Source organism: Takifugu flavidus, chromosome 14 (assembly GCF_003711565.1).
Source record: "Takifugu flavidus isolate HTHZ2018 chromosome 14, ASM371156v2, whole genome shotgun sequence".
In the NCBI taxonomy this organism is placed as follows: domain Eukaryota; kingdom Metazoa; phylum Chordata; class Actinopteri; order Tetraodontiformes; family Tetraodontidae; genus Takifugu; species Takifugu flavidus.
The window spans coordinates 8,937,034-8,953,506 of NC_079533.1; the positions used below are offsets into that span (position 1 = coordinate 8,937,034).

General features: G+C 41.9%; 3 protein-coding genes across 6 annotated transcripts; 1 reads left to right on the plus strand and 2 right to left on the minus strand.

Moving 5' to 3' along the window:
- Positions 1-343: 343 nt before the first annotated feature.
- On the minus strand, positions 344-4,277 carry fam76b (family with sequence similarity 76 member B). Of its 2 annotated transcripts, none has more exons than XM_057053697.1 (10): positions 3,786-4,277; positions 3,160-3,224; positions 3,018-3,072; positions 2,785-2,940; positions 2,540-2,715; positions 2,333-2,383; positions 2,167-2,244; positions 1,958-2,090; positions 1,776-1,877; positions 344-1,414 (listed from the first exon to the last, which is right to left on the minus strand). In XM_057053697.1, the coding sequence occupies exons 1-10, from the start codon at positions 3,870-3,872 to the stop codon at positions 1,325-1,327; spliced, it is 993 nt and encodes a 330-aa protein (XP_056909677.1). In that variant the 5' UTR covers positions 3,873-4,277; the 3' UTR covers positions 344-1,324. The 2 variants fall into 2 exon arrangements, with proteins under 2 accessions (XP_056909677.1, XP_056909676.1); XM_057053696.1 differs by having other exon boundaries at positions 1,958-2,093; positions 3,786-4,275.
- Positions 4,278-5,314: 1,037 nt separating this feature from the next.
- mtmr2 (myotubularin related protein 2) lies at positions 5,315-10,625 on the minus strand. Of its 3 annotated transcripts, none has more exons than XM_057053693.1 (15): positions 10,390-10,625; positions 9,602-9,704; positions 9,497-9,520; positions 9,323-9,386; positions 9,147-9,241; positions 8,932-9,036; positions 8,653-8,757; positions 8,495-8,578; positions 8,266-8,415; positions 7,999-8,187; positions 7,733-7,918; positions 7,363-7,662; positions 7,168-7,281; positions 6,656-6,832; positions 5,315-6,568 (listed from the first exon to the last, which is right to left on the minus strand). In XM_057053693.1, exons 1-15 carry the CDS (start codon positions 10,467-10,469, stop codon positions 6,404-6,406), a joined length of 1,941 nt encoding a protein of 646 aa, XP_056909673.1. In that variant the 5' UTR covers positions 10,470-10,625; the 3' UTR covers positions 5,315-6,403. The 3 variants fall into 3 exon arrangements, with proteins under 3 accessions (XP_056909673.1, XP_056909672.1, XP_056909670.1); XM_057053692.1 differs by having other exon boundaries at positions 9,323-9,389; XM_057053690.1 differs by having other exon boundaries at positions 9,323-9,389; positions 9,497-9,704.
- A 3,794-nt stretch (positions 10,626-14,419) lies between these two features.
- Positions 14,420-16,439, plus strand: cwc15 (CWC15 spliceosome associated protein homolog). The gene is made up of 7 exons (XM_057054982.1): positions 14,420-14,462; positions 14,923-15,064; positions 15,196-15,308; positions 15,418-15,515; positions 15,592-15,696; positions 15,800-15,942; positions 16,018-16,439. The coding sequence occupies exons 2-7, from the start codon at positions 14,934-14,936 to the stop codon at positions 16,145-16,147; spliced, it is 720 nt and encodes a 239-aa protein (XP_056910962.1). The 5' UTR covers positions 14,420-14,462; positions 14,923-14,933; the 3' UTR covers positions 16,148-16,439.
- The last annotated feature ends 34 nt before the right edge of the window (positions 16,440-16,473 follow it).

Sequence of the window (16,473 nt, forward strand, 5' to 3'; positions counted from 1 at the left end):
TTATTCAAAAATCCCAAACACTGTCTTAAGTTACTGTCTAAATTTCTACAAGCTGTACCTCTTGTGATTGTAAAGTATTTATCCCACAACCATCTACATTGTAGGATTTTCAGATTATTATTTTTTTACAGAACACATAGGCCATGTGTTTGCACACCTGTGAGGTACATCAGTCTACCTCAGCATTAAATTCTAAGTCTGAAGGCCGCTGATCTACCCGACACCACGTATTGGTAAATAACACAACAGTAAACAAAAAAAGCAGAAATTCATTAGTGCCGAAACGTTTAAATTTCAAATGTTCAACATTTGGAGTATATGTTGAGTAACAAAAAAGCAAGTGTTACATTTAGCCAGTTTTTAATAGTTTTTAAAACACTTGTTTTGGAAAAAAGTACAAAAGAGATTGTGGATGCCACAGTATGAAACCAGCCCAATAATGCATGGTGTGTTCCTTTAAAAAGCATCTACAGGCATTTCATTTTAACTGGCCTTACCAGACACATACTGTTTTCACTAAAACATAAACAAGCAATAGTTTAAATACAATGGCCGACCCCAGTAAAACTTTTACACACAATTCTTAAAAAAAGAATAATGGAAAGATAGGAGCAAGATGCACGTCTGTCCACAATGTCAACCCGTGTCTGGCAGTAAATCATGCAGTACTACAATCGTTCCACTAAAGGGAAAACAGCCTTTAAACTCAGACAGCCTTGAACTGTTGATTTCTGAATAGTTAGAGCCATCTAGGTTTGAGCGGCAGCTCAACAGTCACCCATCCCACGTTTGCATAAAATGTTGAGTTGCACGGGCTCTCGCTTTAGGGAGAACTTTCACCCATCACTTTAGAAAAATATATGCGATATCTATGGAAGAAAACCCCCAACATGTGGAATATCCCTCGAGTTCATTGTAATGGAATAAAAAAAGATAAGAAATACATTTGAATAAATAAACTAAGTGACATCATTTAAAAAAAATAAAAATAAACTGAAGTGGATGCACCAAGACAACAGAATGCTACCCACGTTTGCATGTGATGCATTCAGTTCTGGCCTGGAATTTGTAAAAGTGGGGGCTCAGTCTTTCAACCACAGTCACATCAATCCAGTGGGAAAAGTTGTTGGAAAATATTTAAAATGTGTTGACAAGAAGAGAAAGATTCCTTTGACTCAGTAACTGATCCCCGTCTGTGGTCTCCGGCTGTAACCGCTTAAGAAAGGATGAGCGTCGATGGCGATGAGCAAACACAAGAGGGAGACTTTCACAGTGTTGGAACAGTGAAGTCGATCCGAGTCGTGACCCACTGGCCCACCTATTGTTAGGGCAGAAGCAGAGAACTTCCTGTCCGGTCAAACTTTTTTCCTTTAGAGAGAGCCGCCACTTGTTTCATTAGCTCTCTGTTCTTGGCCTGTGGAAACAAATGTGTCAGAAAAAAAACACTGAATGGTTTAAAACTGGTTGCTTTCGTGGGAAACATTTTCAGCTCAAAATGCCTGTAATCATGCCAAAATGATCCCTTTTGTCATGTGAAATCGATATACTATGTGTTATTTCCTTGTGCACCTTAAAAGTCCCCCACTTCAGATTATCTCTTAAATTCTCTATTATATTTCCCCTTAGTTGGATATGATATGATGTGACGAATCATTGATCGATCACTAGCTTTCCGTGTGTACTAAGTAACAGAGAATTAAAATAAAGATTCCTAATACTAGAACACATAATTGTATTCATAGTCATATAGAACACGTGGTTCTATTAGAGTGTACCTGCTGCAGCTCCATAGAATCCTTGTGAGACTTCTCCATTTGGTTCATTTTCACCCTCATATTGGATTCCTGGTACTGAAAGTCTGCTTTAAGCTCTGTTAGCTACAGGTGAAATGCATAAACGTGTTAAATAAATACAAATCGATAAATAAAAGGGTCAGTGGAGGCCTGTCAATACCCACCTTGCGGTCTTTCTCCAGAATGGTTTGGTCCCTTTGCTGCAGAAGTCTCTTCAGTGACATCACTTCTTCCTTCAACTGGCTGATGAGAATGAAGTTGTCTGTGCCTCCGGAATCCATCGACTGTGTGATGGAGCTACTGGTGTAAGAGTGAAAAGAGCATGAAGCAAGTGCTCTGATGGGTTACATCCATCCCCTCTCTCTTATAATACCTGTCCCCGTTAGATGGCTTTAGCTCCAGTTTTGGTTTTTTCTTTGGAGTCTCCTTCTGGATCGAAGACGATTTATGGCTGGAAGGAGAAATAAACAAACCTTGTTCAATCTCGCCTTGAAAACCCAAAACATTTGTACCAATTCCTAAAGAGGAACGTGTTTTACCTCTGCTTCCAAAGTCCCTGCTCCTGTTCAGGACTTAAACTCCCACTCAGTCTGTCAAAGATATGTTAGCTGTGAGTTGGTGGATTCACATTTCTAGTGTTAAAACAGATACAAATGGTTTCACCATTCTGTTTCCAGGATAAAATGAAGTGTTTGTGAGCGACGCAGGAGAAGTGAGAGGGCGAGTTACTGTGACAGATTACATACTTGTGGTGTGAGCTGCTGTGTCTGTGTTGGTGGTGGTGGTGAGATCTGGAGTGGTGGTCTTTCTCGTTCAAAGACGAGGAGTTAGAGGAGCCAAAGCCCTTTCTCTGCTCCTTGGTCTTTTGCAGGACCCGGCGGTAGGACAATGTGCAGAGCCAGCACAACAGTTTCCCATCCACCTTTAGGGAAGATATTTTAAAACTCAGGAAAACAATCAGCATCAAACAGGAACCGTGCATTGCTCCCACCTTTCTCCTTCCCTCCTCCTTGCGGTCGAAGGCACACTGTTGTTTGCACTGCTCACATGTCTGTGGGGGTCCGTACTTCTTCTCCGAGTTGGTACAACGCTGGCACTTGGTTCCGATGAAAGCCGCAATGATGTTACAGTACTGGCAGGGTTTGGGCTGCAAGACGAATGCAAGTGAAACAAAAGCGCTGCGAATGCGACGCCATGAAAAAGGTGCAAAAGATGATGTCTTACCGTTCCAAACTGTTTAACATTCTGGGCGCATTTCTTACAGATTGTGTTGGTTTTACTGCAAAAACAAAGGATTTCCAAATCAAAAGCAACCACAGGAGACACAGTTTAAGCCACTGTTGGCAACAGGGGTGTCATATCTTACCTCTCCTGCTGAAATTCAGATCTGCAGTATGTGCACTTCACTATTGGATGTGCAATACGGCACTCCTGTAGTGACAACGAAACGGAATGTCATGTGCTGACAAATTATATAATCCTTGTTTAGTCCAGTTGCAGTGCTTAAGGGGATGTGGGCAAATAACTGATTGCAAATACAATGTGCAGAATTTTATTATTCAGCATTATGTAATGCTTCAATCTCATGTATTATAAAATAGCTCGATGCTTTTCTTTACCACCCTGCAGACAGGCAATAGGTCTGTCAGAACTTAAGTCTTTTTACGGTGGAAATGAAAAGCAGAAAGCAACAAGTTGGCATGCAAGTAATAATCCATTCACAGCAATGTCGTCCCCTCCCGAATTCGTTATGTTGCACAACAGGCGTAATAGACGTGTAATCATCCTTCGTTTCACAACACAATCCTTTGGATTCACCAAAAAATGACTCTTACTGTAAGGTTACTAGCGTTTGAAGATTGGATCGCTCAAATGCCTATTACATAAGGAGAGTCTGGCCATTGTTCGCATCAGGCACAGAATGTGCCCACGAGTGCTGTGTTTGTTTTTGCGTGCTTGCAGCCACACTGGATCCCAAACACACAGAAGTACCTTGCACAGCTGCTGGCCCTGCGACAGCTCCTCGAAAGGGTACCGCTGGTTACACTTTGTACAGGCGTACAGAGCCGACGTTGCCATTCTCCCGCAGCAAAAGTATCAGTGCTAAAAGCAGCCAACGCCGTCCACCTGTAAACTTAGCGGATTACCTGTTTCTCTTTCGAGAATTAAAATCTCCTTCACACACTATGTTGGCACCCAGCGTTAGCTAAGGCTAACTGGCTCGGCTAGGCAAGGCAACAGAGAAATAGCTTAGCTCAAAGGGAGAAGGCGAAGAACAATAAACTCCAAATATGTGGGGTATTTCACGGCTCATCTGTTATGCATAAAAGCACACGCGGTCAATCGATGGTGACGCGGCAACATTAATAATCCTGTCCTTTATATCCGTATTTGTGTTAAGTTTCCACTGCTATCGCCAAGGGAGGTATTTTCCTGTTTTCCTTCTCTCTTTTTGTAACGACGCCGTCATGTAACCGGAAGTGGCCCAGCGCCTCAGACGAAGAAGAAAGGAAGCCTATCACGAGACCACTTCCGCCGGCGGGACCCACATTTTGAAACGCGCGGAGCCAATCACAGTTTTCTGAACGCACATCGGAGAGTCATCGCTTTGAAACAGGGTTGAAGAGAAACAAAAGCTCGATATCCGAATTAAAGCACAATAATGATGAGTTCATAAGGTGTTGTTTTTTTTTGTTTTTTTAAAAAAGCAAAGTAAGTTGTTCAGTCCAGGTTACACTGTCCAACTCCTTTACAGTGAAAACAAATTACCTATTGTTTCTGCAAAAGCAAATACTTTAGAAGGGTATTTAATGTCATACATAATCTATAGTTCCAATTATTATTCTAGTCAGACCAACGATCACATTTAGAGGGTCAGAGTCATCTAATTATTAGGATGACAACTTAGTCATGATGCCATAGGCTGAGGCTGCCGGGGTACAGAAACATGATCACCCGACAGGCTTCTGCCATCCTGCTGGTTCATGGCCTCCTCTCCCCTACTCACCTCGTAGGTCAGTGATGATGCCATTAACACCTTTTATTGTGTAGTGTTTTTGCCCCCCCACCCCCATATCCATCGACAGGAACCACCGACTTCATAGCTGTGCACTGACCTGCCGACCTCTGGCCCCGTTGGCCCATTAAACTCATACTGACAGCTGATCTATGACTATTCTCTCCTCTACCCGTCCTCCCCCTTCTCCTTCCTCTCTTCCCAGCTGACTATCATCAGGAGGGTCCCCCCCCATATGAGCCTGGTCCTGCTCAAGGTTTCTTCCTGTCAAGGGTGAATTTTCCCTTGCCACTGCTGCTTTTTGGGGCCAGGCCCTGGGATTCTGTAAGGCCCCTAGAGACTATTTGGATTGCAACAGACGCTATATAAATGAAGACTGACTAATTATCACAATCTTCATAAAAACGTGTATACAGTGTGTGTGGGGGTGATTAATGACAGTATGCCTAAATTGTGCATAACTCTTTAACTAATTGGTCTGACATGATTTAACCGTTGCCGGTAGTTTGTCAATTTTCAAATCATTTATTCAGTATAGAAGCTGTGTACATGCATCAGGCATTATTTTGAACTGAAGCCGAATATTACATGCGACAACGGAGCAGCTTGAGAATACTACGCCAGTACTTCGTCAACTTGACGTCATTCAGTTCACATTGACACGTTCCTTTTATTAATTTAATTACTCATAATTAAAAGGCACTTTCCCCCCCCAACATATACTTGCAGCGCTTTATTCATATTCCCCGATATCATGGTTTTGTGATAATGTAAAACAGTTTTAAAGTTTCAGTGTTTAGATGAAAGTGAGGGTTTTGATTTGATTTGAGAAAGAAAGGCTAATTAACAGAAAAGCTTATTTCAGGGCAGCTTCATTCAGGGAAAAGCAAAACATTCTGATGCCTATAAAGTCAACAACGGTTGGCCCCAACGATCTGTAGGACCAGTTTATACACACACTGAAGAAACGATCAAATTACTCTGGAAAATGTCCAATTAAAATGAGATGAAACTACGAAGTGTTTGTAATCCATAAATACATGCTTAGACTATACGAAAAATAAATAATGTTAATCGTTTAGAAAAATTAAACTCACAAAAATCAACAGTCTTGATTGATTGAATGCCATCCATGAGTTTACATATTTAAGTTTAAAAAAAACAAACAAGTTAGTTAATCCAAAGTAAAATGTCTGACATGTATAAATGCACTCTCTGGCTTTTTTTTTTTTTTTTTTTTCTACTTAGATGCTAATATAACAGCCCTTAAGCTACATTTCTGATTAGTAGTAGTTTGTGCTCATGTTTTGCAGCAATAGATTTCACAACTATGTTGTTATTGCTTTTTAATGTCTACTGCATATGAAGTGCAACAGAAGGTAATTCCATATGCTAAATAAAACACTACACCGGTTACATATCCCTGGAGCACAATATGGCTGCAGTAAAGCTGCGTGACACTCACCATTCTTTGCTACAGGATCTGTGAGAGGTGTAAATACAGTCAACATGGATTAGTGCATCAATGTGCTCAGTCACCAAAGTGGTGACGCAGCTCTACGTCGCTTCTGGGGCCTGTGGAGTCGGGGTGCTTTCAAACGAAGGTCTGCACTGGAGTGATGGAGCGTGTGGGGGAGCCGGCCCGTTCCGAAGACGATGAGGCTGAGCGGTTGGTGACTTCTCGCTGTAACTCATCCACTCTTTTCTGGAGCTCGGCACGTTTTGCCAGCAAATCCTTGTGACGCTGGTGAACAGGCTCCTGGAGAGGGACGGGGGAAAAATATCATGGCACGTCTGAACATTTTGTTTTAAACACCCAAGTCAGAAGAGAGGAGCTGCAGCGCACCTGCGGTCTCATACGAGGGTTCCAGCGGATGTAGTAGCCGACCCAGAGCTCCAGGTGACGTAAGCTGACAGCAGGGAACAGCACATGGTTGGAATAGTTCACATACAAAGGATTGGTGAACTCCTCCAGCTGACTGTTAATGTAAGACCACAATGACACGGTCCTCTTCGGGATCTCCTGTCAAAAAGGTGAAGCGGTTAACATGAAAGTAAGCCAAAACCACACTATTTAATATTATCAGAATCTCAGGACACCATCTAAACTTTGCTATTTTTATATTATTTTGATGTTTACTATGAAGTACCAACTATGGTTAATTTACAATCAGCTTCTCCAGGGAATTTTTCTGTCTTTGACATTCCTCAGTCAACCAGACACAAATAGGTGTGATCAAGTTTTTAGTATCTTTCACATTCAACTGACCAAACACCACGTTTATCAATCAACTGAGTGATAAGTGAATCAAATAATCCCCTGGAAAATTGGTCAAACGGTGCTACCGATAAACTTACTTCCTTCATTCTCTGTTGCTCACAATTGCACAGGAATGTCCCAAACAGGCAGCTGTACAGGTGATCCAGGATGGTGACCAGGAAGTATTCGTTAAACTCAAACGCAGAGGGAAACTTTGTAAAAAGCAAATACAAAGGCTACTTTAGAATCCTTAAATGTGAAGAAATCTGAATGACAGTTCTTGTGCTTCTTACCTGTCTAGTCAACTGCCAAACGCAGTCAACAAACTGGATAAAGACGGGTGAGCGGTCAGCATCTGTGTGGTTCTTATCACCATGTCCGATACGCAGCTGGAAGCGGTGACCAAAGCTCAGCCACTCTTTCTCGAGCAGAACCTCAAAACCACGAATGGTGCGGTAATAGCCGTCCAGCATGAGCATGGACAAGGAGGTGAGCTGGCTCGTCCGGTCCCAGCCATCACTGCAGTGCACCACCACCGAGGTTTTCCCAGACTCCACCTTGTCTGCGATCCGCAGCGCTCCTGCGAGAATCAGCTACAAAGAAAGAAAAATGATAATCTGATCCAGGGATCTGTCAACTGCAGAGAACCATTATTGAACCCACCTTGATGTGCTCAAGCCAGTGAGTGGACTCCAGATTGGAGAGCCAGTGGGAATCCTCAATGTTGGGATAGACCACGTCCTTTAACTTGCGGAGTGACTCTCTCATCACGTGGATGTTGTGAATGTCCAAGAAAAACAGCTCAGCGTTTTGATACGCATCTTCACTTTCGTAACCACCCCCTTTCATCTGAGGATAACAGTCAACGCACAAGACAAGATTAGCATAGAAATGCTATTAGGACTGTGGTGAACCTGAAACTCTCTGACCTTATTGGCGGCAGCATTGACACTGGGCCTTGCATCGAAAATGAAGAGCTTATGGGACTGAGCATTAGCATCCATGATTGCCTGGAGGAACTTCTCATCCTCTTTGCTCCGTTTCCCATTGACCCCAACCATGGGCTGACTGGAGCGCGTCACCGTCGCCTGGCTCTCTGGGTGGATCCACGACAGCACCTGTAATGTAAAGTGCAGCCCAATTTCAGCACCGGTGCTCCATCACAAGAGGATACTGGATTTGTGCTACAGACTCACGGGTATCCTTCCTTTGGCACGGAAGGCAGCCACCCTCTTCAGTTCTTCGTCTGGTATGTTGACAGGTACCACTAAAGTTGACGGGTAGGTGTCACAAAGATCGTAGTGGTCGTTTACCTTCGTTATCCTCCAGCTTTCATTGGGTATACCCTTTAAAACACAGGAAAGGAGAGCATTTAAAAAAAGAAAAGCCATCGCTATGCCAACCAGTCACATTCCTTTGGCAGACCTGTCTTTTGTACTCCGAGACAGCATCGTACACCTTCCATCCATTTTCAGGAAAGACTTGTCCGTAATCAAAGGCAAAGATTTGCTGCACAGAACATGACAGACAGGTCCGTGATTATAGACTATGACTTAGGGACAGTGGGACTGATGAGAACTCACCAGGCCATTGGAAACAGGAAAGGCAAATTTCATCAGCACTTCAAAAATGGACTTCCTGAGAGTGTCCTCTATTTGTTTGTGTGCAAATTGGAGGTGACGCATATCCTGCACAGAAGCAGAGCAGGTCATGGTCAGTGATATGTAGACTCTTGGATAATGCTATGCTAATATTCTTGTTCTATTTTTAATAACTTTACATTTACCATTTTAATAAAAATCGGATTTTGCCAATAAAAAGTGCATGCTTGCTACTCCAGATGGCTACCATATACTGATTACCTTGCAAACCAGTAAATACGACACGTCGCCACGACTTGAAGCACCACCTACTTTCTCCACACGACTCAATACTCCAAGGGGCAGGTCTAATACAAAGGTGGGATCCTGGACAGCACAGGAGACCACAATTAAATACTAGATATTAAATTGATTTTTAAAAAGGGCTAGCAAAAGAATATATTTTTTCAAACTTGAATGTAATCCTTGTAACATACCCTGTCCATACATTTGAAGAAAAGTCTATAGTTGGTGACTGTGACCGTTCCCCTAAGTGCTCCAATAAAAGGACAGAAGTAGGTGATATCCAGGGCTAACACAAATAAAAAGATAAATGAAGGTTAACATGAATGTGTTCTTCCACCACAGCTGCGATTACAGCAAGAGAACCTACCTAGGTTTTGCACAGTTTCATTTGGAAGTAACTGTGGTTCCTCTTTGTCAGAGTCTCTTAACACCTTCTGGACACATTATATACGCTTGATAAGCAAATATGGGACAATCTTTTGAGTCCAAACCACAAAAAGATTCTTATTTAAGCTGTAAAAGCACATATATCTGCGCATACCTTATTGACAGCCTTGGGCTTCACCTGAGTGGTGCAGGAAAGAAGATTTACAGTTCTTATTAACAAGATAATAGCAGAAATGCTGTGGTCTACATGCAGACTGACCCTGAGCTCCGGGGAGAGATCTGTAGAGGTGGACGCAGAGTCCGAGGACATGGCTGAGGGTGGCTTAGCTGGGCCAGATCGGTCGGAACGAGAAGTGGAAGTGCTGACGAGGGACAAAATATCAGAGGAAATCCTTCTTTTGGAACTAACTAGGCACTCGTGCACTCATCAAACATCTGCATACCACCTGAGAATCCCTACAGTAGATTTGAATTCAAGATTAACTCATTTTCAAAATGATTCTTTGTCTCCAAAAATATAAACATGCAGCTTTTGACATTCCCTTCATCAACCCCCACCCCCGATAATATTAGAATATAAAAGAACCTTTTTATCTGGCATTTTGTGGACACCAAAGAAATATAAGTATCTAAATCCGTTTTCAAAGGACCTGATAATCGGGTTGGAAATTATTACCATGATGCAAATTTTTTGATCAAAATTTAAAAAAAATCGATTTAGCAATAATAGTTTGGATGCAATGTTTCCACAGTAACCTGAGAACGATCTGTTTTATCGTTTAAATAGTTAGAAATAGTTAAATAATGTACACTCTGGGTTAGAGCAACACAGCCGCTAATTAAAACAAACGGTTCCATTATTCGTCGTCACAACCGTAACCACTCCCGTAAATGCACCTTGAGTACGATCACTAGTTATTCCTCCTCAACTGTAAATTGAACACGTGTTTGATGCTATGTGGTCACCAGAGAGTTGGGGTTTAAACAGCACATTTGTGGTTAGTTTGAAAATGTTTCGCTAACTCAGGAAGGTTGGTGCTGAACTACCTGGACAATGAATCAACACTTGGCTGTCGGGAAGAGAACCGTTTGGAGCCCAAACTATCGACACTCCCGCTCTTCTCCATGGTGTCCTAGTGTGCGTGCTTGGATTTAGACCGTTGTATCCTCCGAATAACTGTTAAATCCTCCCACGGGTTCCACTAAATCCCCACATACGAAAGGAAGCTTCCATTTTTCCCAGAAGCCGTCCCGTCCAATTTCAGGACCGCAGTTCAAGGACCGTCTGTGTTTGGGATTTTTAGCAACAGCGCCACCTTGCGACTCGGAAGACAGTCCGCACCTTCCACGTACTTTGGATCAGGATACTTTTTTATTTTTTTTTTTATTTTATAACCAGATAAAAACAACAATGGCTCCAACAAATCTTAAATAATAACAATCAGCTATGCACATATATGCAGTAGGTCTTCATATATAGTTAAACCCAGAGGGAAATGGAGAGATGCAAGAAGAAGTAGACATATTAATTTTTGATTTTTAACACCACATTTTCAAGCAGCTAACAGCCCCGTGGACCAATTGGTTTTTCTTTGGATTGGATTAGTTTCCGGATGTACTTTCTCCTGCGAGGTCATCAGCCTGTCCGGGAACCTACGGGAGCTGTTCTGTCTTTCGTAAAAGAACTTTCTTTTATTGTGTTGTGTGTGCAAAATCGTCTCCAGGCGTGCTTTGACCCTTGATCTTAAAAAACCAAAGGGGAATGGGCAAAGGGGCTTTCATCACAAAGCTTCAACAATAACGCTACTTAAGACCAATCTCTCAGAGTTTCTTGATTCTCTACCCACAATCATAGTCCATAATCTTTCATTCAACCAGCAATCCTTCCATCGAGGCTCACCATCAAACAGAGGAAAAGGAAAAGAAAGGAATCTGTGAATACGGCCAATACAGAAGACACTGGCCTCAGGTAGAGTTCAGCTGCTTTGATCACAAAGCCCATTCACTATTACCTGTATCCTGTTTTCACTCTGAACCATGTACTTCCAATATCAACAGTAACATTTCTTTTTCATCAGTTTCCTTCCCCGCCTCAAAGTTGTGAATAGATACCTAAAAAATCCATTGGGTTAATGCCTTCGGACCAGGAGTGCAACCTGTTAACCAGACGAAACCAGACCTCTCCAAGCAAATTTCTATAATCTGCTCCCTCAACCGGAAATCCAATCGAGGATTATCATTGAACACACGGAGCCAAAACGAGTTTGTGATTCAGGAAAACATGGGCGACATAAACCTGAGGTAGATTATAACTCTGAATATTAATTTGCCATCAGTAATGGGATGTAGTAATTCCATGTGAGCACCATCGTTAGGAGTAATGCTAACCATTAGTGCAGAATAGCCAAAATCTAAATCCAAAACTGGGTTTACTACTGAATTCTGGTACTAAAGTCAAAAGTCATGGTCCCAAACATCTATTTATGCTGTTCTATTTGAAGAGTTTTTATGGCTGGAGAAGCTTTACATATATTGAGAACTGTATTGCATTTATGTTCATGGGTCAGTATTACTTTGTGTTACGTCCATCTCAGATGTAAATAACCTAGTGATGAGGCTGATTACAAAAGTAATAATGACAAACTGTAGCTTGACAACTGAAATACAAGAGTCTACTCATGTATTTACCCTTTTAGTGTCTCCGATGAACCTTTTGAGAGCGCAGAGGAGGATAAAGTGGAAGTGGTCATTGAAGAACCCCCCGTCAATACAGCTCCGAGATGCCGGATCAGCTATGAAGCTGTCAGGACTTCAAGTTGGATTATTGGTGCGATTTTAATTTTTCTTTTTCTTGGGCACCGGTGGTTTCAAAATCCATATAAACTCAGTAGCAGAGACTTGGCCCTCCTCCTCCAACTCCTGGAAAATTACCAATATCAAGTATTCTTTGAGTCTACGGCGGGCTTCATTTGGAATTTTTGCAACCGGACCACCTTTGAGTGCGAATGGTGCCCTCCTGACTGGATCATGCATGACTCACGGTGCTACTTCATGGCCAATGACACTCGAACGTGGGAAAGTGCCAAGGAGGAATGCAAGCAATACGAAGGTTACTTGCCAATTGTTTTAACTGCAGAAGATCAGGTGGTTTTGTCCAAAATGGCCACTGAGATTGGAAAGGAGAACAACATAGGAGTATGGATCGGTCTGAGGTACGAGACCATGGAGGGCAGCTTTAGCTGGGTCAGTGGAGAGAAGTTGACATCAAATGACTCTTTCTGGCAGCCAGGGAAAGCAAACATGACAACCTATGACATGAGTAGAGGGGGACAGGAGTGCGTGGCCATTGTTCCTTCCAAAAATGACACAGAGGAGGACTGGTACTATAATTGGGATAACGTCGTTTGTGACAGTGAACGGCACGTTATCTGTGAGAATCAAGATTTTCTCTCAAGGTGGAACACATTCAACGAAGACTGACACAATCTATAATATAAAACCTGATGCTGAGTCCAGAACAACATCTTTATTAAAATCATCCTCACAAATGGAAGTATTTATTCACTTCCTGGATTCTGTCTTCCAGCTGTTCTCCCAAGTTCAAACCCACACCTACAGAGCCAACACAGGTCGACCCCCCCGCCCCTTAAAGATTGTAGTTACTTCAATGAAGGAAACGCAAAGCATGTTCACACACAAGCAAAATTCCTAAAAGGATGTGTGCACAGTGGTGTGCACAGATAATTCTGGGGCAAGTGTTCAGTGAATAATAGAGGCATAGGAATGTGGAGCCACTGGCTGCCTCATAACAGTATAAAATTTATATTAAAAAACAAAAACAAAAAACGTTTTAATAAAATGACTTTGGTGTTCAAAGTGATAATGGCACAAATCAATCAGACTGTTGTTTTATTTCTCTGGAATATACGTGGCAATTTTCTCTCTTTTTCACTGCATCGAAACATACTGTGTGTTTAATCAAGCTAAATTCACATTTTGACTTTGGCATCTTGCTGGAATTTGGTCCTTTGACCTAATTTACACACAAAAAAGAAAATCGAATACCTCAACTTAATACGGTCCTCTTTCTTCAGAATCTTCCTCTTTGAGTAAGCTTATAGCACAGTAATTCTGTACTTCCAGTTACTGTGGTAGTTGCACTAATTATAATATTTAGAGGGTCAGGGTCGTCTAATTATTAGATTAACATCTTAGTTATGCTGCTATAGTTTGCCGGCGACAGGAACATGATCGCCTGACAGGTTTCTGTACCCTGCTGGTTTATGGCTGCCTCCTCCTCCTCTAACAGGGCAGGTAAATGGCTCTGTCCAGCCTGTGACCAATTTCCTGTTAAAAAAAATAAGTTTAAACCTCAGGGTCTAGAGATCACCACATATTAAAATGATGCACCGGTTCAGAAAATGAAGATGAAAGCTATGAATAACATAAATAAATCTTTGCCATATTAGAAATTGACTTCACACACAGAACACACAAAGGATTTACACACACTCACTGTACCCCTTTTTTTCTCAATTATTATTAACAAAATTTCCCTCGTTATAAATTGACCCTCAAGGCAAATGAAGTAAAACAAAATAGATTTAACATAAAATCTGGACAGAAAAAAAACAGACAGAATTAAAACCTGACAAGGAGATGCCTGTGTGGGAGAGAGCTGGGCTGAGCATGTGGTATTATTAGTAGTACTAGTAGTAGTTGCACTAATAGTAGTACTAATATCAGTCAATAGTTCTTACATGAATCCCTGTGTTTCAAAATTGTTTGGAATACTCAGAATTCCAAGAGAATGTATCAACAAGACAGTAACAGGATTTGTTGTTAACCTTTGACTGCCTACACCATTGGGTGGAGAAGTAAGGCACACACACACACACACACACACACACACACACACACACACAACACACACACACACACACACACACACACACACACACACACACACACACACACAGATTTGATTATCTAAATATTACGAGTTGCAGCTCTCATCGTCGACCGCCAGGTGGCGGTAAAGGTTCCTGCCTTTAAAGAAACGTGAAGAAGAACTCGGGCTTTTGGGGGGGTTGAATTTGTCACACGGAGTTAGTAGCTTTGTAAGTGTAATATCTTTTGTTTTCTTGAAACCAGTTACAAACCTGTTCTATATCGTTTGAATATGTATTATATAATGTCGCGAAATAGCATGTTTTAGTATACTGTTTAGCATACAATTCAGTCCAGTAACGTTTCTGACCAGGTTAGGATGGTAGCCGTTTATTAGCATGGCCGGCTAGCAAGCTCAGTTGTGTTTTTTCCTGAACAAGTGGGAAGAAACGTATTTAATACTAACGTTGTCGGCATCGCTAATCAACTGTTATCAAAACAGTATTAACATTAATAGGGAACGTTCTACATACCGTAGTTACGAGATTTAATCTTCCATATTGCTGATTAGACAATCACTTACGCTAATATCTTGGTTTTCTGTGTTTTGCATCCATAGTTTTGGTTTGTGTTGTAAGCATTGTATTTGTATTCTCTGTAATCGTTAAAAACATTTTTAAATTGCCGTAGATCCATCCAGAATGACTACAGCTGCAAGACCAACGTTTGAGCCAGCGAGAGGAGGAAGGGGTAAAGGAGAAGGGGATTTGAGTGCCCTGTCTAAGCAGTATTCCAGTCGAGATCTCCCGGGACACACCAAGATTAAGTACAGGTAAACAGTTAGGTTGTTAATTGTTGGCTGGCACCGAACTCTTGGGCCACTGTGATCCTCTTCCATCCTTTCATTCACAATACACATAAGTGTGTGTATCATTATGTCTGTTATTATGTTCCTGACCTTAGGCAACCTACACAGGATGCCCCCGAAGAGGTGCGTGCCCGTGACTTCCGTAGGGAGCTGGAGGAGCGCGAACGTGCAGCGGCCCGGGAAAAAACACGAGAGAGGGGACCAAGAGGTTGGCGCTCTTGTTTTAACATGTTTTCATTCTTGCATGACGTTTGTTCCGGTTTCATTTGTCTTAATTTAGTACCCACACAAGCACCTGTTTAATTCTGACTTTCCAGAGCATACCACATCATCATCATCCTCATCTTCTTCAAAGAGGCCCAGGCTTGATCAGATCCCAGCTGTCAACCTGGATGCTGATGACCCTCTCACTGATGTAAGTGTAAAAAAAACACTTTGTTCTGTGAATCTTGATTAAATTCTCACTTGATGGTGGGTTTTTGTATTTACAGGAAGATGAAGATGAGGATTCTGGGGAGGAAAGTGAAGATGATGCAGCTCTTGTGGCAGAATTGGAAAAGATAAAAAAAGAGAGAGAGGAGGAGAGAGAGCGCAAAGTAAAGAAGCATTTCAGAGCGTCGCGGTTTCACTGGCTGTCTGACAGCAAAGCAAGGAAATGAGAACTTAAGTGGTGACATTTCTGGGTCCCCCCCCATCTAGGAACGGGAACAAAAGGCAGAGGAGGAGAGGATTCGCATGGAGAACATCTTGAGTGGCAACCCATTAATTAATTTGGCGGGCCAACAGCAGCAGCAGCAGCAACAACAGGCCCAGACTCAGACTACATTCAAAGTCAAGAGAAGGTAAAGCAAAAACATGTTGTATTTGAAGACTGTTGATTCCTTTCAGCAAATTAACACTTTGGTTTATGTTTCAAGGTGGGATCACGATGTTTTGTTCAAGAATTGTGCCAAAGGAGTAGACGAGGCACGGAAAGAGAAACGCTTTGTGAATGACACGCTGCGCTCTGAGTTCCACAAGAAATTTATGGAGAAATATGTAAAATAAAGGACTCTGTAAACCTTCTTATTTCATTGTTTTAGCTTTCTCTTAAGCTCCTTAATGTTGTTGCTGCCCTAGGAAGCGTAGAAGGCATTCAGCTGTACTCTCCTTTAAATGGATTTGGTTTCTGTGTGCTCATCAGTTCCCATTGATATTGTATAGAAATGATTTGAAACATGTTCTTTGAATAAAGCTTCCAAAAAGTTTATTTTTACTTAAGCTTTGATGCTTAAATTGGTCGAATGGTTTCATTAAAATGACAAATGTGTTGGAGAATAAACATGCGCTCCCCCCCAAACTATATTATTTCCTTTTAATACAAATGTGCAGCT

Bases quoted from the DNA above. Each gene is read 5' to 3' on its own strand.
- mtmr2 (XM_057053690.1), bottom strand. From the start codon at position 10,469: ATGGAGAAGAGCGGGAGTGTCGATAGTTTGGGCTCCAAACGGTTCTCT. The intron at 8,579-8,652 runs GTGAGTTCTCAT...TGTTCTGTGCAG, and splicing joins TTCCTGTTTCCAATGGCCTG to CAAATCTTTGCCTTTGATTA. The intron at 8,188-8,265 runs GTGAGTCTGTAG...TTTACATTACAG, and splicing joins GTGCCAAAGGAAGGATACCC to GTGCTGTCGTGGATCCACCC.
- cwc15 (XM_057054982.1), top strand. From the start codon at position 14,934: ATGACTACAGCTGCAAGACCAACGTTTGAGCCAGCGAGAGGAGGAAGG. The intron at 15,065-15,195 runs GTAAACAGTTAG...TCCTGACCTTAG, and splicing joins CACACCAAGATTAAGTACAG to GCAACCTACACAGGATGCCC. The intron at 15,697-15,799 runs GTAAAGAAGCAT...CCCCCCATCTAG, and splicing joins AGGAGGAGAGAGAGCGCAAA to GAACGGGAACAAAAGGCAGA.
- fam76b (XM_057053696.1), bottom strand. From the start codon at position 3,872: ATGGCAACGTCGGCTCTGTACGCCTGTACAAAGTGTAACCAGCGGTAC. The intron at 3,225-3,785 runs GTACTTCTGTGT...TTGTCACTACAG, and splicing joins AGGGCCAGCAGCTGTGCAAG to GAGTGCCGTATTGCACATCC. The intron at 3,073-3,159 runs GTAAGATATGAC...TTGTTTTTGCAG, and splicing joins TCTGAATTTCAGCAGGAGAG to TAAAACCAACACAATCTGTA.